At 41.9% G+C, this 21,747-nt stretch overlaps 1 protein-coding gene across 2 annotated transcripts in view; it reads right to left on the bottom strand.

Annotated features, from left to right (window-relative positions):
• fbxo42 (F-box protein 42) overlaps positions 1-21,747 on the bottom strand; it is a 35,811-nt gene that overhangs the window by 12,455 nt on the left and 1,609 nt on the right. For both annotated transcript variants that reach the window (XM_078425254.1, XM_078425256.1), the window contains exons 2-5: positions 15,843-16,100; positions 11,928-12,044; positions 4,900-5,034; positions 1,000-1,153 (exon numbers count right to left, since the gene is read on the bottom strand). In XM_078425254.1, the coding sequence (XP_078281380.1) occupies positions 1,000-1,153; positions 4,900-5,034; positions 11,928-12,044; positions 15,843-16,089 (653 nt within the window). In that variant the 5' untranslated portion in view covers positions 16,090-16,100. The remainder of the gene's footprint in view (positions 1-999; positions 1,154-4,899; positions 5,035-11,927; positions 12,045-15,842; positions 16,101-21,747) is intronic.

Here is a 21,747-nt window from a genome sequence, read left to right as displayed (position 1 = left end):
AAACATTACTTAAACGTAATTTCGCTTTAGTGCATCTCAGGGTTGCAGGCTGAAATGGTATTCAATGCACCTCGGCTAGGACAAAAACCAGTTTGGGTTTCACATATTAAGTTATTTCAGCTACAAAGCTTTAGGCAAAACTATGTCCCAACTCAGAATACACTCACTCCACCAACGTCTTGCTGACAAGATCTGTGTAGGAAGGAACTGCAGATTCTGGTTTCAACCGAAGATCGACACAAAATGCTGGAATAACTCAGCGGGACAGGGTCTCAACCCGAAACATCACCCATTCCTTCTCTCCAGAGATGCTGCATGCCCCACTGAGTTACTCCAGGTTTTTGTGTCTCTCTTTTGCTGACAAGATCTGCTGTGCATTTTACAATGACCTTACAGAAACTAAAATCTATTTTACTTTTCTTTAATGAAGAGGTGTTAATATAAGCATCTTGATAACAAAGCATCCTGGTAATAAATGGTGGTCATAAATTTAAATCTATAAAAATAACCCAAACTGTAATGAAATTTCCTGCAACTCCCTGATTTAGATAAATTTGGTATCTATGCGCTTAGGATTCCGAACACTGCATTATTTACTTTCTTCACCATTAAAATGTAGTTATGACATTAAAAGCCTTGTTCCACATGCTTAATCACCCAGGATGCAAGGTAGCACTAATTATTCTGCCGTTTAATGCATTCCAAGTAACAAATTCATCTTTACCCCCTGAGCATGTTTAACAGCAATCTTCCATTGGTTTGAGTTTGAGTTGGCACAATTATTAAATACAAGATTAAACACAAAACAGAATAAAGGAATTTGCCGGGAAAGTCAAAGTTTTCCATAGACATGCATGATGAGGGGTGCCCTGTGGTTACCCGATTATTAAATTTAAACAAATCAGTGCATTCTCTTAAACTGTACATTTGTTGCAATTCTCTCATTACATTCCAGTTTCGAACTAAATCAGAAATATTAAGCAATGATAAATTCTTTACCAGTTTTTGGAAGGTGAATAAGTATGTATTTCATCAAAAAATCTTTCAGGTTGATGTAGAGGGTAGGGGCTTGGCCTGGTCCAGCCTCCAAATAACACCAGAAGATCCTTGTACACAACTAACGTGGCTCCAGCCTTTGGAGAGGGATACGAACCTAGGGACATTGGGGTACACAAACAATTATGTTTCTGTGTAAAGCATCTTAGAAAATGTGAAATGAACACGCCTAAGCAACCAGGACTTCTCCAGCCCTCAGTTGCTCTTTAATGAATAGATTAATTGCTCATGGTCAACACCAGACCCCTCAAATGGAGAACATCGGAAAACTGGAGTAATTTTAACCTGGCATTGTTTCGCAAGCTAGAGTTCAAAGGCTAAAATTGAATGATATATATTTTTAATCTCCAGTGTTGGAATTACAGCTATTCCAACTGATTAGACCCTGTCTGGAGTTGCAACATTAAATTTGGGACATCACATTTCAGGAAAGAGATTCTGATCTTGAAAAGCGGCACGTCCTAATTTCCAGAATGACACTTGGGCTGTGGGGGTTAAATTGGTGGCAGATTTAATACATTTGCCTCACATGCCCTTGAGTTATAGAAGATCATAGGATGGTCTGTTTAAGATGATTAAGGACATGATATGATACGATGAGATAGAAATTACGTTCAAGTGCAAAGATCAAAGCATGGGAATGAAATCAAGATCAGATGCAGGCCATTGAACAGGGGCTGTGAGGAAACACTTTGGCACATACACGATGGGTGCGGTGCACACATGATGGCTTTCTGGAGAGAGTGTTTTGGAATTAGGTTTTAGATCTGATGGAATAGTGGAACAAATGAGAGCGCATCAATGGCTATCTTCTAATTCACCAAATAGATAAGATTCAATGGATGTGCGGAACAAAAAAGGTTGGAGAGAGAAGGCTAGATGCTGGGGGAGGACGCGGGGGGAAATGGTGCCGGTGAGCGGGCTGGGGTCTCACCTCCCATGCCCTCAGGGTGTTCTCAGGCAGGCTGCGGGAGATGCTCCAGCAGAGGCTATGCGTTCATGTGTCTAACTATCCTAACTATCCCTTAGTTTTGTTTAGTTTATTGTCACGTGTACCGAGTTTTGTTGCGCGCTAACCAGTCAGCAGAAAGACAATGCATATTACAATCAAGCCCTTTACAGTGTATAGATACATGATAAGGGAATAACGTTTAGTGCAAGGTAGAGCCAGTAAAGTCCAAACAAAGATAGTCTGACGGTCATCAATGAGGTAGATCGTGGTTCAGAACTGCTCTCTAGTTATGGTAGGATGATTCAGTTGCCTGATAACAGCTGGGAAGAGACTGTCCCTGAACCGCGAGGTGTGCAGGTTGGTAGGTTAGTGTAAGAGGCTGCTCTGGCAAACGCTGCAGCAGCCTGGAATCGGTTGTATCAGGCAGAGATCAGATCAAGAGGATCCAAGTGCATTGAATGCGGCCCGCAGTGGTGGAGGATACTGACAACATCACCAGGCCATCCCCTGCAGCTCCCACCCAGTGCTGCCACCAGGACAACAGGCCTTTAAGCCAAGTTAAAACTCACCATTTTTAAGAACTTTGAAACTTGAAGGATGCACGATGGCAGCAGAAATATGCGACTCTTATGTACTGCCTCAGTATAATGGACATACTTGTACTTAAGTATGATTGCACACTTGTATCGTAAGATTTTTACTGAATTGTATGCAAAAAAGGAATTTCACTGTTCCTAGGTATATGTGACATTAAAGTACCATTGATCCTTCAAACGATTGAGCTGGAGACATTCCAATCTATAATTCATGGCCTAATGCATTATCTAGCATTATTCCCAGAGACTGGAATAATTACAGTTTGGTATTTGTTCTGTGCCCAGTTAATTGGTATATTCCAAGAAGGATGGGGACTGAATTCAAGAGCAGGTAAAGAAATATCAGACTTGGATGAAAAGGAAAATTAACCTTGGTACCTGTCCAATATCTATTCAGCAACCGCTTAAAAAGTGTGTATCTTCGGTGAGGACTGAGACTGGATTGTTCGATGGTCAAATAACAAGTCAATATCCATTCACTCAAATCAAATTTTATATATAAGGGTGGCACGGTAGCACAGCGGTAGAGTTGCTGCTTTACAGCGAATGCAGCGCCGGAGACTCAGGTTCGATCCTGACTACGGGTGCTGCACTGTAAGGAGTTTGTACGTTCTCCCCGTGACCTGCGTGGGTTTACTCCGAGATCTTCGGTTTCCTCCCACACTCCAAAGACGTACAGGTATGTAGGTTAATTGGCTGGGTAAATGTAAAAATTGTCCCTAGTGGGTGTAGGATAATGTTAATGTACGGGGATCACTGGGCGGCACGGACTTGGAGGGCCGAAAAGGCCTGTTTCCGGCTGTATGTATATGATATGATGATATGATATCTTAACTGTAACAAGATACTGAACATATGCTGTCATGTCGAAGAAAAGTGTAAAGTAAATTTCAATTTAATAATTTTTTTAAACCCTCTAATTAATTGTGTTGTAATCCTCAAGGAATTTGGAGATAAATCAAGACACCGCTCAGAGCAATTAGGTTTTTTCCTACCGAATCCCTTAATTGTTTTAATCAACCCTAAAAATATAATATAAAGGAATAAAAGCTAAATTAGTTTAGTTTATTTCTTTACTGTCTTGTGTACCGAGAAACAATGGAAAGCTTTTGTTTGCATGCTATCCAGTCGCAAGAAAGACTATTCATGATTACAATCGAGTCGTACACATAATGCAAAAATCATAAATCACTTTGTGATATCCCAGCAAAGATTCAAAAATGTAAATTTTAATGGTCATTTAAAAATGTACTGACAATGCTAGTTTTCAACCCACAATAACAGTCAGATAAACTCCATTATCACTGTGCATATAAAGTCAAACTCATTCATTTCTATGTATTATTTGGGAAGTATCCATGGATAGATTGTTTCTGAAATTCAGCACTGGCCATCCCTTCACATGGAGTTTTTTTGCCTATTTGCTTTCCTGAACAAGCCAAGTCTGCCCCAAGATTGACTGATTCCATGGGTTCCAACCGCCCTGTGAGATGCCACCAAGTGTCCAGTCTTCATCCTGAACCTCAATCAGCGTGATAGTCAGTTTGGAAATGCAATTTGACTGATCAGGACCTCAACATATTCCCTCCCACCCCTCAACATCTGCACGCACACATGCAACGCACACACATGCGCAATGCGGCACGTGACACACACGCAACACATCGCACATACACACACAATGCACACACACACACAAACACACATACACTAGTGGAAACTCTGGCTAATATTTTATTGAAAGACACAGCATTGAAACAGGCGCTTTGGCCCAGAGTCCATTGGGATCATCGATTCACACTAGTTCTGTTATCCATCTATTGCATTTTAACCTACAAACCTGCTCTACGAGCTGCACCACTGTGTAGTCCCTTATTATTTACTGACCAAGCTCAGGAGGTGTTAGGACAAAAGCTACATTCAAGTTGCTGTCTGAAATCAGCTGTATAGATTATGGCCAAACAGGATCCCATTTAGTGCATCTCCCACGAGTCAATTCCAAAGATTCTTGGAACACTTCAGAAAAAAAAGCAGTGCAACAGCTATTCCACTCTGCAGTTGTTGCAACATTAACAAATAGCTTTTGTTTGACCACTCATTGTTTGATACTGATTGACACGAGCCACTGGGATTATTTGTTCTGCCTTAAAACCACTCAAACATCATCAATCTACGAGAAATGTATCCAATTCAGGTATCCCTGCTTGCTTGCGTTTGGCAGCCAAATTCAGTTTCTACGATCAATGTCATATTTCAGTTAGTTTGACATTGTTCACTGGTTCTAGACGTACGTACCTGAAGCCAGAGGTCGGATCCATTCTTTGCTATTGAGGTCAAGCCGCCAGAGGTCATTGAATGCTGCATTACAACTGCTTTGAGTGCAACCCCCAAAGACGTACATCGACTGATTGGCATCATAGTAACAAGCACCTGGAATTAAAGACATTGAACAGTGTTTGACATGAGTTCAGTGTGGAGAGGCTGGGGAGGGGGAGGAATAGAGGAGAATCAATTTTCCTGAAAAACTGCTAAAATGTCACACTGTCTTAATGATATTCTATCGCTACACTGAATTCCAGTAAACAGGACTCCAACATTGTACTTACAATCAGATATAGAAATGTGTTTATCATCAATGCTGCTGCTAAATTCAAGCTTAGAATAAGATATTTAAACAAGTATGCTTCTACACATCGACAAGTTATTGACAGTTGTACATTCCATGTCAAATTAGAGGCAATTAATAATGAAAACCTGGGCCAGGGACACTGCAATGCCACTATCTGGGAGAAAGGTATGGTGTATAGCCTACAATTGTGCAGTAAATAATATATACTAAAGAGAAAAATACCAAAAATAATAAAATCAGAACTTGAAAATAGGGATAAATTTGTTAGTACCTTGTGGTCCAATGATCCCATTTTTAAAAATAAAAACAGAAAATGCTTAAAAAAACACTCAGCAGGTCAGGGAGCACCTGTGGAGGGGGAACACAGTTAATGTTTCTTGTCTTTGACTGTCTGAACATTTCCAGCATTTTCTGTTTTTATTTCACATTTCCAGCATCTGCAGTTTTCTTTTTATTACTAGCATCGATCGTTTAAACTCACTTCACTTACAGGCAACCCTAGTTTGCGATTTCCCAAATGAAGTTCCATATTTGCAAAGATTTCTATTCAATGCTAAAGATAGACACTAAATGCTGAAATAACTCAGCGGGTCAGGCAGCATCTCTGGAGCAAAGGAAGAGGTGACGTTTTGGGTCGAGACCCTTTTGTGTCTATCTTCGGTGTAAACCAGCATCTGCAGTTCCTTCTTACACTTATTAAATGCTAAGTACCTCATACTTCAAATAAGATCATTCCATGACCACACAGGTACCCTGGACTTGCCTATTAATTGCTTTATGGTATTTACAAAACATAACATACCTATTAGTTGTGAAAAAGTGCCCGGAAAATACATATATTTACAGATCAGTACTCCTTTCACAAAAATTATGGTATTTGCAGCTTGTTATTTTAACTCAGAAAACAAGGCCACAAGGACTTACCACTAAAGCATGTCATGGGAAAATATTGCATGATTTAAATGCAGGTGCATCACCTGCAATAGATGGTATCCACCAATATCAATGCAAAATTCTTCTGAATGATAGAAATCAGATATAAAAACAGAACACACGGGAAACATGTCAGATCAGGCAGCATCAAGAAAAAGAAAAACAACGTCAACATTTCAGGTCAATGATTTTCCATCAGTTCTCATGAAAGGGCATCGATCTGAAATGCCTTCTCCTGAATTTCCTCTCTCCTAAGCACTGGCCGTCCCTGGGTTACAAATGGGTTCTATTTTTGCAGACATCCATCAGTCAATTTTGTCAGAAAATACTCAAAAATCATTCGAGAGGGTAACAGTACCTCCACAGTATTGTAACGAATGACATCAAGAGCAAACGAGGCTGATAGGAAAGAAGATACGAAAAGTAGAGTGTTTTGCCATGCATATGTCCATTAGACCTTTGCATTTAATATTATGGCAGCTTGTTCGCATGTATGGGTGCCAGTGAGTCGGGCATTCATAACCGGGGAACAGTCTGAGCTCGGAAAAATACTTCAGGAAAGATTGTGCAATGCTGAACTTTTATTTGGAGATTATAGTTCCTTGATCAAAGTTTGTGCTAAGCTCGAAATTTATTCATATTCATATCACGCCAAGACTCCATCAATATTAACGTCATCCAAAGATTGCAGCAGTCAACGTAAACCTAAAAAGTGGACAAACAATGTCTCAAGTATATTGGAATTATTTAATTGAACTGAAAATCAAACTGGTTAAATGAGATCATCGCATTGGATGTCATCTTCTAGTACTGTCTGAATACATCCCATTGATAAGGATCATTAAAACGTTGAAACTCTCCAATTGGAAAAACGATGAATGGAACCAATGCTGACTAATTAATTAATGTGCAGCCACAGGAATTTGCTGTGGGGTTTTCCTCTTCATGGTGTACCATTGAAATAAATGATGATGTAATGGCATATGGCTAGTTGCTCAAGTGATGAGCATGAAGAATTAACAGTATTGATGGAGACTTGGCGTGAAAACGCCAAGGTTAGAACGAACGTTGATCAAGGAACCATAATCTCCTAATAAAAGTTAGAATCAATAGCAAAAAAGAACTTGGAAATGTTTCCGACTTACAGGAGACAAAACACAGAGGATAAACTGATACTTAAGGGTTTCTCAAGGCTACAAGCACCTTTGCCTTTTTTAACTTCTCTGAGTCAGTTTCTTATGTGAGGAAAGTATTAAAATGATGAGGACCACAGAAGCACATTTCCCTAGTTGCTCAAATGAGGCAAAAGAACTGTTGGAACATACTAACTTTTTTTATGTTTCACTGGATATTTTCAAACAAACGTTAAATAAACCTAAGATAGAGACAAAATGCTGGAGTAACTCAGTGGGACAGGCAGCATCTCAGGAGAGAAGGAATGGTGAAGTTTTGGGTCACGACCCTGCTTCAGAGTGAGAGTCAGGGGAGAGCAAAACGGGAGATTATGGAAGGGCAAGGTGTGAAAAACGAGAGATCAAAGGGGACGTAGTTCAAAGAAAATGTAGAATCGATCATTGTTAGCTGGGGGAAGGTGACAAAGAGGCATACAACGTGAAATTTAATCAGGAGGGTGACAAATTGTCAGACAACTAGGATGGGGGAGGGATGGCAAGAGAGACGGTCACTTGAAGTTAGAGAAGTCAATATTTATTTCGCTGGGTTGTAAGCTGCCCAAGCGAAATTTGGAATAAAAAAACAAAATGGTTGGAGTCTACATTCTATCATTGTAAATCAGAAAAAATAAAAATCCTGGCGAAGGGGACTCAAAAATCATCTTGTGCCTCTACTTCACTGAAGGTAGTAACTATCGTGCAGAAGTAGTTACCACCAGATATCTCATCCAACACTGACCCTCTTCAATTTTGAAGATAGGCAGGGCAGTCAATCCTCATGCTGCCTTCGCAAGAGCCCAATTCTAGGGTCGCCAACTGTCCCGTATTAGCCGGGACATCCCGTATTTTGGGCTAAATTGGTTTGTCCCGTATGGGACCGCCCTTGACACTGTATTAGTAGGGTTGCCAACTTCCTCACTCCCAAAGAAGGGACAAAGGGTGATGTCACCGCCCCGCTCCCCACGTGACCTCACCCAGCCAGCGGCCACGTGCTACCGCTCTACCATTGGCGGCCGCCCGGCCCGGGAGCACGTGGCCGGGTGAGGTCACGTGGGGAGCGGGGCGATGACGTCACCCTTTGTCCCTTCTTTGGGAGTGAGGAAGTTGGCAAACCTACCCAATTCCCAGCATGAGCAACTAAATGGGAATCACAACCCAACCTTTCCTCCCCATTACTCTGGGTGACTCAGGCCTATATTTATGCTCAAACCTTCAATTTGTTTGAGATAATTTCAAACAGCACATACGCAGAATGAAGCTACGGATTAATGAATTTACAGGACAAAGCCATTCCATTAGTCAAGAACAGATGGCAGCATCTTAGTTACCTTGATTGGTTGTAGATTAATGTCTTATTAATGTCTCAGGAGAGAAGGAATGGTGACGTTTTGGGGCACGACCCTGCTTCAGAGTGAGAGTCAGGGGAGAGGGAAATGGGAGGTATGGAAAGGCAAGGTGTGAAAAACAAGAGATCAAAGGGGACGTAGTTCAAAGAAAATGTAGAATCGATCATTGTTAGCTGGGGAAGGTGACAAAGAGGCATACAACGTGAAATTTAATCAGGTGGGTGGCAGACTGGTCAGACAACTAGGATAGGGGAGGGATGGCAAGAGAGAGGGCCACTTGAAGTTAGAGAAGTCGATATTTATTTCGCTGGGTTGTAAGCTGCCCAAGCGAAATTTGGAATAAAAAACAAAATGGTTGGAGTCTACATTCTATCATTGTAAATCAGAAAAAATAAAAATCCTGGCGAAGGGGACTCAAAAATCATCTTGTGCCTCTACTTCACTGAAGGTAGTAACTATCATGCAGAAGTGGTTACCACCAAATATCTCACCCAACACTGACCCTCTTCAATTTTGAGATCCCATGATAGGCAGGGCAGTCAATCCTCATGCTGCCTTCGCAAGAGCCCAATTCTAGGGTCGCCAACTGTTCCGTATTAGCCGGGACATCCCGTATTTGGGCTAAATTGGTTTGTCCCGTACGGGACCTCCCTTGACACAGTATTAGTAGGGTTGCCAACTTCCTCACTCCCAAAGAAGGGACAAATGGTGACATCACCGCCCCGCTCCCCACGTGACCTCACCCAGCCAGCGGCCATGTGCTCCCGCTCCACCAATGGCGGCCGCCCGTGCCGGGAGCACGTGGCCGCTGGCTGGGTGAGGTCACGTGGGGCGCGGGCGGTGATGTCACACTTTGTCCCTTCTTTGGGAGTGAGGAAGTTGGCAAACCTACCCAATTCCCAGCATGAGCAACTAGATGGGAATCACAACCCACCCGTTCCTCTCCATTAGTCCGGGTGACTCAGGCCTATATATATGCTCAAACCTTCACTTTGTTTGAGATAATTTCAAACAGCACATACGCAGAATGAAGCTACGGATTAATGAATTTACAGGACAAAGCCATTCCATTAGTCATGAACAGATGGCAGCATCTTAGTTACCTTGATTGGTTGTAGATTGATGTCTTATTTCAGTGATCTGTACACAAAAATCTAGGCTGACACTTCCTAAGTGAAATGAGTGGCTATTACACTCAGGGGTGGTGCCTTTTGGATGAGATATTAAATCTAGGCCTCATCTGCCTTTATTGCAAGGGAGTTATCTGATATGTCCAAGACACCTTCTTAAAACAGATTATTTGGTCATTACCCTCTGGTCGTGGGAACATGCGATGCACAAACTAGCAGCCTATTTCATACATCATTATAGTGATTACAGTTCAGAAGTACATCAATAACTGTGTACTTCAATCGAATGCAAATTCCCTATCAATACAGGTCCACTAACGATTTTCCAGCAACTGGTGGTCTGGCACTTCCTTTAATCCGGTCCTTGGAATCTCTCCCCCACCCCCAGAAGTCCCCCCAAAAATGTGGTGCCTAAGCCTGGTAAGGGGGCTGATCTCAACCTCACCCGGATTCCCGCAGCCGGGTCAAATGGGCCCCCAGCGGCCGAGGCTTTGGAACTCTGGCCCCGCCTGACCCGGCAGATCCGTACCCAAAACCAACTTCCAAGGCCAGCTTTGAGGGCCGGAATCTCGGCCCCTGGGCAGGGGCCCCAGACCGCTTCAGTACCAATGGAGTCCTCTCGCAGGCTGTGACCTCTATTGGTCCAGTAAAACGGATAATCCAGAAAGCCTTTGGAACCAAAGTGGTGCAAAATCAGTGGTGCACCTGGAGTATCGTCCATGTACATCACTTTACAGATAAGGATGACCAGACACGAACGGACAGCAGTGACACTTTGCATTGTCGAATAAACTGCTGACATTCACCATGTTGAAAAATACAAGACATTAAAGATATTATGGGCTACCATCTCCTGCAAGTCAAAGTCAAGAATCAACACCCACAGAACCAATCCCAGCAGTAGTTAGCATTTTGGAGGCACAAGAGGGACGTGTAGAGATACAAATGAGGAGGGCACAACTATTCTTGAAAAATCTTCAATAACAATTCCTAACGATCAGAGATGAATGTCTTTTAAGGGAATCTTTTATCTCTGGGTTAGTATAGTTGATGATGCCATGCTGGTCTTCCTCAGAACACTGAGAAAATTCGGCATTTCTCCAATCACTCGAACCAATTCCTACAGATGCACCACAGAAAGCAATTCTATTGGAATGCATCATAACTTGGTTTGGTAACTGCTTTGCCCAAGGCCGCAATAAATTACAGAGGGTTGTGGACACAACCTAGACCATCACACAGACAAGACTCCCAACCCCATCCCTCCCATTGTCTCCATCCACACTTCACGCTGCCTCAGGAAAGCAGCCAACATAATCAAGGACTTTTTTCACCCCGGTCATTCCGTCTTCTCCATCAGGCAGAAGATACAAGAGCTTGAAAACATGTACCACCAAATTCAAGAACAGTTTCTTTCTTACTGTTATCACTCTTAAACAGACTTCTCATAAAACAACGATATATTCCACAATCTATCTCATTGATAACCTGCATTTTCTTTGTAGCTGTAACACTATCCTGTTACTTTCTCTTTTGCAATACCTGTTGTACTCATGTTTGGTATGATTTACCTGGATACAGGTAAAACAAAGTGTTTCCACGCCACACCTGACAATAATAAATCAATCCCAATAAAAACCAAGTATTCTTTGAAATAATTTATTCTTTCCCATTTTACATACCCAAAACTCCATTCAAAATATCTCCCACGTGATAATTCTACATCTTCGCACAAACTTGTTGGGTTTGCTGTCTGTACACAACAAGCTCCAGTTCAATCAACAAACCCAATACAATCAGGGCACAAAAGACTGCAGATGCCGGAATCATGAGCAAAATATAAAATGCTGGGAGAACTCAGCGGGTTAGGCAGCATCTGTGATGGAAATTGTGTGGCTCTGCAACACACGTCAATGGTTATAGTTTTGCCAAGTGTCTCCAAGTCTAATGAAGGGTTCCGACCCAAAACGTCATCTGTCCTTTTCACTCCATAGATGTTGCCAGGCCTGCTGAGTCACTCCAGCACTTTGTATTTTGCACACAAATACAATCACTACTTTAATAAACGCCATCTACCCAGGCCAAAGCAATGGTATTGTGAGATTCTACTTACTGTGTGAGAAGCGCTGGGTAATCGGAGTCCCAGGATATGGATAGGTTCGGCTCTCCCACTGAATATATCCTCCCTGAACAGCTTTTATAAAACCATGATAACATTGGTGAGCCACACCTGGGAGTTAAAGAGACACAGAAGCTTAGTGGCCTTTTTAATGCCAGGTAATGAATAAATTTAATGAATAAATGTTGCTACTTGCCATCCCACCCCCTCGTTTCCCGTGAGAACTTCATTATCAACTACCCACAAACTTTAGAACTATTACCAATTTATGAAGTTGCATATTGCGTGGAAATTTTATTTTTTGATTCAGTCTACTTTCTGAAGATGCAACTAGAATTCGACAGACAAGATTTAGAAAAATCAATAAAATATTAGATTGCAAAGAAAGATCAAGGAAAAGCTACAAAACTGAACAATGTAAGTGGGTTAACAAGGGGGGGCTTCCACTCACTGCACTCTCACTGTACACCTGTCCTCTGATGTCCACCGTCTTTCAGTATCTCCATCTCCGAAATCCCTTCAGTTTCCAACCTGCTCCCACCCCTCCACTTCTCCCATTTACCTTCAGCGGGTATGAAGGAGAGACAATCATAAAGATGTTGCAGGCAAAAATATCTGTCTGTGATTATGGTGTGAGCAGATACACGCATACAGGAAGAGTGGCATCCATGCATCACAGCCTGGTTTCCACCATCTTATGCCTCCTTACCTTTAAACTAGAACGTTCTATCATGATAGCATGGTGCAACAATCACCCCTTGTTCACTGAGATCGCCTGGAGCATAAAGATCAACATGGACCACAGCAATAGGTCAGAAATATTGCAAAACCATTATGTCCCAGGAACTCAAGACATCTCAACATTGATATTACTGGCCTGAGTGAGGCCCAACGAGCTGGAGAAGGCCAGCAGGAGGAACAAGATGGCAAATACATCAGCTGGCAGAGCAAACTGGAAGATGAATGTTGTCTTCATGTGGGTGGCACAGTAGACTTGCTGCCTTACAGTGCCAGAGACTTGGGTTTGATCCCGACTATGGGTGCTATCTATAACGGAGTTTGTACGTTCTCCCTGTGACTGTGTGGGTTTTCTCTGGATGCCCCGGTTTCCTAATCTGGGAAAGGGAGAGCATCTGAGGATACCAGAGGTGCCACAAACATGGCCATTTTCAATAGTTATCTGATTCCAGCAATGACAGAATCTCCCCTTAATCTATCATAGTGAAAGTTAGCACGGAAATCCTTCTCAACCACTTTCTTCCAGTGACTGAAGAGCATCTTGCATTGTTGCAATGCCACTTCTGTCCATTGAAAGCACATTAGATACAATTTCCATCACCGTACAAACGCAAGAACAAAATAGGGAGCTGCATCCATAGTTGAAATTCAAAGTTTTGTGACTTCAAAAAAAGCTTTCAAATCATGCCCCCGAGCAAATGTGTGGAGAGTTCTTCTCATATTTGGCCCAAATCTTCCATCAATACCTTCTATCCACTTCATGCCATCTGTGAATTTCACCAACAGAGGCACCATGGGCACGGACAGTACAGAGGCGCAGGGGTAGAGTTGCTGCCTGACAGCACCAGAGGTCTGGGTTCGATTCTGACTATGGGTGCTGACTGTATGGAGTTTGTGTGTTCCCTCTGTGACCGCGTGAGTTTCCTCCCACATTCCAAAGATGTGCAGGTATGTAAGTTGAATTGGCCTCTGTAAATTGCCCCTAGTGCGTCGGATAGAACTAGTGTGCGGGGTGATCGCTGGTCAGCGTGGACTCGGTGGGCCAAAGGGCCTGTTTACACGCTGTACCCCTAAACTAAACTATCTCTGTACAAACTGGGTTCAAGAGAAGCTGTGTCATTACAAAAATCTTCTTCTCAATCTTTCTGCAATATTTCACCTCAACAAGCTCGCCACTAGAATTAATCTACAGGACAAGAGGGAATCTGCTCATTCTTCATTGCCCCCATTCCAGGCCCAAGATCAGCCTAACCACAGTCCTGTTTACAGTATACAGATGGCGCTAACTTACTTGCATACCAAGTTCCAAACCATCACCGATTTCGTCACTGAAACATTTGACAGGATAGCCACAATCAAAACTTCAGCCTAATACCGCTCCCTGACAGTCCATGCTACGATCCCGTGGAACATGCGTCAATTCCCATATCTTGGAGCCATATCTCAACGAGTGCAAACATCAATGATAAAATCCATAACTGCCTCCAATGTACAAACACAGCACGTGTCCAGCTGACAAAGTGTTTCAAGAGAAAAGGCACCAAACACATGGTCCACAGAGCAGTGGCAATCTATATCCTCCTCTACGCATTGGGAGATGTAGACTAGAGAAGTGCCATTATAAATTGCCTTAGCAAAATCAAATTCACTGTCAGGATTGACAGACTAATGTCAGCATCCTTTCTCAACTAATTCCGAGGTGCAGGCCACAACATCTGCAAGCCAGGGTCTCGCTTTTTCAACCCCCCCCCCTTCATTACCTAGACATCACCCTCCCCCAACTTCATCACTCACACTCCTACCAACCTTTATGTCTATCTTGGGCTTCTTCTTCCTTGGTTCACCTTTCCTATCATCTCTCCCATCTGCCCATCACCACTTCCCTACCCACTCATCTTGCCCCTGCCATCACCTACCATTTTCCGTCTAACCTCACCCTCTTATTTCTATATACTGGCTATCTTCCCTCTACACGCTTCGTCTTGAAGCAGGGAATCAACCCAAAAACATTGACCCTCCTTTTGCCTCCACAGATGTTGCTTGATCGCTGAATTGTTCCAGCGGTTTCGTTTTGCTATAGTTCCAGCATATGTAGACTCTTGTTCCTCCATGCCATATGTGTTCACCATCCTATCTACCTGTGTTGTCACTTGCAGGTAAACTATGGTCTTGAACCCAATGATATCCTCTGTTCAGCAACATTCCTTATCGCCCTACCATTTACTGTAAGTGCCCTACCCTAATTTGAATTTCCAAAACGCATCGTTCCACACTTGCCGAGATTAATTTCCACCTGCCAATGCTCTGCCTAATTTGCACTAGATTTATATCCTGCTGCAACTTTGGAAATATTTCTTGCTGTTCATAACACCATCAATTTTAATGCCTTGGTAAACTTACTAATCATAGCTCTGATGGGAACAATCACAGAATAAATAACCAAATCAATCTACCCACCAGAACCATTGAGAGGTTCTGCAGATACTGAATAGGGCTCATTAGTTACCTCAGAATTCACAGAACTGTAACGAAAACAAGCCACTCCCAAAGGACTGCACATGAAGACAACTCTTGCGCAGTGAAGCATCGGACAAACTTCCCCGTAAACGTTCAATACAGCACGGAGACTGACACAAATCTACTGTAGACGTTTAATATTGGAGGGAAATTTCAGTGCTCATAATGGATGATTTACAATCTCTTGACTCCCAACAAATTGCATGGATCAAATGAAAAGGTTCACAGACTTGGGGTCTACACCACATTACTTTTTTAAAAAGATATTGCTATGAATAAATTCGTTAGTGTTGTGCAGACAATGACACAAAGGATATTGAGATAAAGATCAGGAAATCGTGAAAAGGAAAAGGTGGAGTAACTCAAAAAACAGTTATATTATGGAAAATGATATAATTAGGGTGTTGCAAACAGGTCCAAGAAATTATGTTATTTTTGGAAACAGTTTATAGTGGAAAAAGTACTGCCTGTCTATCAACAAGGAGCTAGTTTATTGATGCACTTGGCCTTTGCTTGTTCATAGAAATGCCATGCTCCTAGTCACCTCAAGTTCAATCTCTTGTCTCTTACTTCACTTATAAATTATAAACATTTTGATCTTACTCCCAAATATTTGTCTCACTCCAAACTTTTATTCTGAACCATGTTCCATACCTTTAATGAGTCGATACCACTGTTTACAAACAAGAGCAGCTGTTTTGTGCTCTTGATAGGGTGATAAAAAGGACAAGATGTATTCCAGCACCTCCTCAGGCAATTCCAGCATTGACCGGTTATGCCTCATTTCTTCAACTTCCAGTTCGACGTGAGCTTCTTCGTCTTGCTCCATGGGCCCATCCAATACTTCTTCTGTATCCATGGCAATAAAACTGTCATCCTCACTGTCCGATGAACTGGCCATTGCATGCCACTCTGGATTGTAAATGAGAGAGAAATGTAGGGTTGAAAACATTAACTGTCAGAAACAGTAAGCACCCTTGCACAAAAGACTAAATAATGAAGTACTCAATGTTAATACCAATGAAATCAACCAGATGCTGGTAAATATAACTATTGTGAGGTCCAAGATCAGACTCCATCTACCTTTTCTCCTGCTTCTTCAGAGTCTTGAGCACTGCCGGCTATATCTGGAAGACTTTATCTCCCCATAGTTCACAAGTCATCACTGCAAGGTTAAAAACCTCACATCTCAGACTACTATAACTTTCCTCCTTGAAATTTAATGTTCATAAGTGATGGGAACAGAATTAGACCATTTGGCTCAAGTCCACTCTGCCATTTAATCATGGCTGATCTATCTTTCCATCTTCACCCCATTCTCCTGCCTTCTCTCCATAACCTCTGACACACATATTAATCAAGAAGTCAAAATGATCAAGTGGTCAAAATTTAACAAGACCTAACTCTTCTCTTGCACCTGTATTATCATTAGTCTGTGGTCTGATGGAGAGGAGGAGGAAGTCTGAAGAAGGGTCTCGACCCTAAACGTCAGCCATTCCTTCTCTCCAGACATGCTGCCAGACCCGCTGAGTTACTCCAGCATTTTGTGTCTACCTTGTGGTTTGATGGAGTCAGTAATCTAATATGTCATTGGAGCTCACAACTGACCCACTTCCTGGAATCATGCAATTGTTGGCTGATGAGAGTAGTCATAGAATGATAAGAGTCAGACAGCATGGAAACAGGCCCTTCGGCCCAACATGCCCATTCCACCAAGATGATCCATCTACACTAGTCCCACCTGCCTGCGTTTGGCCCATATCTCTAAAACTTTCCTATCCCTGTACATGTCCACATGTCCTTTTGCAAAAATGGAAAAGTAAAGAGCAGGACAAACAAAAAGATTGGAAATGAAGCCAAAACACCCAGGTTCTTGCACATCTTGCCTATCTATGCAACACAACCAGGTATCAAATCATCCGACTTGGCCATTAACCCTTGGAGGAAAACCTCATGGCTGTGAAATTTTGTGAGGTGCATTCTGCATTTGGTTTATGATCCCTTCATTATCTGCAACTCAGCATTTAGATCTACTTTGAAAAACACAATGCATCCACATTATGGAGTAATAAACTGCAATTAAAATATTACTGTAAAGTTGTAATAAACAATTTGAGCGATGCCTCAAAATCAAATCAGGTTCTTTTACTGCTGACATCCATGCATTTTCTCTCTTTCTGGGAAAGGTAGAAGGTACACCAGTTTAGGGAAGACAGAAGCAGTCTTACAGAAACCGGCACATCAGGAAACAGTCATAGGCACACCAGGAAAAAGTCACACACAACAGTGACATATCTGACAGTAATCACCAGTATTGTACACTAGTCCAGTACCATGTTTAAAATGCTCGGTCATCACACAGCCATTGTTCAGAAAAATGAAACACATCACCGCAGTGATGGATCCTTTCACACGTTACAGCGACGGCAACATAGAAAGCATGTCTACCTTTGTAACAAACTCCACATTTGGTAAGTCAACACAGCAACATTTCCCAGGCTTACATAGTATGACCAGAAATCAAAAGGTTGTGTATGAAATCTCACAATTCCTATGACCGACTGGATGAAAGAAATGTTGTTACCCTGCCAAGGAGGGAATGAGTCAACCAAAAGCTACACACAAACCAGAAGTATAAGCAAGCATTTCAAAAAGAACCAAATCTCCCCACAGCCCTGCAGATGACGATGCTGTGTTTAAAGTTAGGTTTGCAGTTTGAATCCAAATTCCCAGAATGAGAACTTAAGAAATAAGCAAGAATAGGCCATTTGCCCCCTTGTCTGCTCAACCTTCCTAATAAGATCATGGCTGATCTTTTATATCAGCACCACCTTCTTGTAGTGACCCAAATTCCCTCGATTCCCTTAATATCTAAAAATTGTATCGATCATGTATCTTGAGCATATTCGCAATTGAGCCTCACAGCAAGAGAAGTTCCATAGATTCACTACCATCAAGATGAAGAAATTCTTCCCATGTCTGTCCTGAATGGCCAACATCTTATTTTTAAATTATAATCCCTGCTTCTGGACACCCCTTCCAAAGAAAACTTTAACTCTGCTTGTACCCTTTCTTGTCCCTTAAGAGTTCCATATGTCTCAATGAAATCACTTCTCATTTTATAACTTTGGAAGAATAAAACCTTGCCTGCTTACTCACCTGAGATGACAAAGTCACCATTCCATAAATCAATCCAGTGAACTTTACTGCACTCTCAAACACAAGCACACCCTCCCTCAGGTAGGGAAATAGCAAACAAAACCAATATTTCAGATGATGTCTGACCGATTTGAGCAAGAGGTCTTTTGCACTTTCGCAATAAAAGTCAACTTAACATTTGCTTTCCCAAGATGGACACAAAGTGCTGGAGTAACTCAGCGGGTCAGGCAGCATCTCTGGAGAAAAAGGATGGGGGGGGGGGGGGGGCAAGGAGCTGGAGGTGAGAAAAGACCAGGAGCAGTCAAGGTCAGCCACAAATAACTTCAGCCAGGGTGGTTAGGGAAGGTGTGATCTCACAAGGGAAACAATGTAGAGAACTGTGGAACTGGTAAAAACGACTAGGGTGCAGGAAGGGGGCAGGGGGGGAGAGAGTAGTCCAACACTCGATCCATTTTCTTTCCTAATTCTTTACAGAATCCCCATTTAACTTCCAGCAATTCATGTTCTAAGATACCCAGGTCCTCCTGCATAACCACACCTTTCCTCTCTCAAAAAAATATGTAAGGAAGAAAATACAACTTTCATTTTATGTTATACTGTTAAATTCCTGAATTTAATAAAAGTCCCACAGCAATCTCATTTCTTTTCTAATTTTAGTGAATGTAAAACCATGAATGGTAGTCTACACTGCCCATTAGATACATTCCTTCCATAACCACATGATCAGGCTCATGTCCAAAACTTCAAAGGATTGATGGGTGAATTGGCCACTGTAAAATGCCTGCGTAGATAAGTTGTGGGTAAATTTAGTAGTCGAGTGGTGGTGGGGGGAGGGGGATGTGGGGAGAATACAATGGGATTGGAAAGGTTTAGTGTACAAATGAGTGCTTGATCATTGATGTACGACTGTGTTAAAAGGTCTGTTTCCATTCTTCAACAGTCTGACTCCATTACTGTTATTTATCATCATTACCATTCTAGCCCAGCCAATTCTACTGATGACATTGTGTCAATAGAAACCAGAGGGATCAATGGATCTCTTAATGGAATGTCTGACTGCATGTTGCACCTATCCGTATATTTTACAAGCAACTTGGTGAGAAACTTTTGATGGATTGTCTTTGTTCCTCTGTTTAGTTTTAATTACAGGGGTTCTTCCATCACACAGACCAGACTCCCCACCAAAAACTCCATCAACACTTCACACTGTCTCAGAAAAACAACCAACTTCATCAAAGACTTGTCCCATCCCGGTCACTCCTTCTCTCTGCTCCCGTCCGGCAGAAAATCCAGAAGTTTGAAAGCACGCACTGCCAGACTCAGGAATAGCTGTGTCTCCTCTGTTATCAGGCTTCTGAACCGTCCTTCCACAAACTAGGGTATTGTCCAATTCACCTCGACCCCATTGAGGAAACTGTACTTTATCGAGAAAACTGATGCGCCACAATGCTGAGAACTATATTCTGCACTCTGTATGTTTCCCTTTGCGCTGTCTATTGTACTTGAGGTTGATTTGATTGTACTTTTATGTACATTATATCTGATTGGATTGGATAGCATGTAAAACAAAGCTTTTCAAAGTACCGTGGTAAACTTAAACTTCAGAGGAAATGTTGGATCCCTTCAAATGAGCATTGCAGTTAAAAACCTACCGCAACTTTCCAATCAAACAAAAATTCCAACAGTTTGTATGGGTTTGTGCTTGCAGAATAACATGAAGTCACAAAAGGGGGAGTGGGTGATACATTCCTTCAAGCTTTTCCTGCCATTGAATTGTGGCCAATTTGTACTTCAACTCATTTACCTATTCACATTCCATGTTCTTTGAAAGGCCACCTAACAATAACCTAAACCTTCAATTGGTCTAACACATTCAGAGCATTTTTTGGCAGTGTGATGTGATGGGAGGGGAGAGAAATACGATACCAGACTTCCAGTATCCTTTGGCGAGGGGAAAAAAAACTTCCTGATTTCATCCCTAAATGGCCACACTCTAATTTTATTATTCCCTCTGTTCTGCATTCCTCTGCCAGAGAAAACAGTTTCACTGTATCTGCTCCGTTTTAATGTTTTAAATACGTCAATTGGTTCACCTCTCAACTTTCTAAGCTCAAGGGATTAGCAAGTTTACATGAAATATTTCCATTTAAATCCTGGCATAATTCTGGTGAATCCGTAATGTATTCTTTTCAATACCAATTATATCTTTTGGGGGTTCTGTAGCCAAAATTGAACACAGAAAACCGGATGAGATCCAACAAAGGTTCCCAGTAACCGAGGATTGGATCCACATTTCTGAACTCCAATCCTTTTGAAATGAAGGATAATATTTCATTATCCTTTTAGTTATTTTGGAAACTGAAGCTTCCAGTGACAGGACAAGGCACCAGGTGACGTGATATTACAGAATATACTACTAAGTGCCAACTATCTTGATTTCTAATGCGCAGTACAACTTATTTATTTTCTACCCAATTCAGCACACTAAACATTATCCAGAGACTGAGGGAGATTTCTGGAGAACATGGATAGGCGTCATTTTGGGTTGTGACACCTTCTTCAGTTTGAACCCCAAAACATCGCCTATCCATGTCCTTCACAGATGCTGTCTGACCTGCTGAGTTACTCCAGCGTTTTGTGCTCTACACAAGACTCCAGCATATGCAGTTCCTTCTGTAACCAAAATATCACTCTTGTTTTACAAACTTGAAAAGCATGTTGGAAAACCCCATTTGGAATTGGCAGTGGAAACAAGAAACTGCAGATGCTGGTTTACCAAGGAAAGACACAAAGTGCTGGAGTAACTCAAATCAATTTGAAGGGTCCCAACCCGAAAAGTCACTTATCCATGTTCTCCAGGGATGCTGCCTGACCCGTTGAGATACTCCAGCACTTTGTATCTTTCCTTGGGAAATAGCTGAATAATTTTCATAATTTAAATGAACAATGTAAACACTTACATGCACTTTGTTACCATTGTAACAATTCTGCAAAATATAGGTAGTTTCATAATAACCAACTGAACTACAATTTTTTTGCAAATCTTACAAAACTTATTGTAGAGCAGCCCATTAGAAGATAATTTCTATTAAACAAGAATGATCAGTTTCTTTGCTAATACTCATATGATTTGACCACTTATATCTTTTAAGGTTAAACTGAAAAGGTGTCCTCATCACCCTATATAATTCATAAACAAACTGGACCAAAGTAGAGTCTCAACATTGCCTATCACTTGACAATTTCTCAATGTAATGCTCTGTACATAGCGAAGAAAAACTGATAATATCCCACAGATATGGGCCAAATGCAGGCAAATGCAACGGGCTTAGATGGGACACCTTGGCCGGCATGAACGAGTTAGGCCAAAGGGCCTGTTTCCAACACACCTTCTCTGCCA

The sequence above is a fragment of the Rhinoraja longicauda genome, chromosome 30 (genome assembly GCF_053455715.1).
Source record: "Rhinoraja longicauda isolate Sanriku21f chromosome 30, sRhiLon1.1, whole genome shotgun sequence".
NCBI classification, from domain to species: domain Eukaryota; kingdom Metazoa; phylum Chordata; class Chondrichthyes; order Rajiformes; family Arhynchobatidae; genus Rhinoraja; species Rhinoraja longicauda.
The sequence above is the reverse complement of the archived record's forward strand: the minus strand, read 5'-3'. Positions and strand labels throughout refer to the sequence as shown.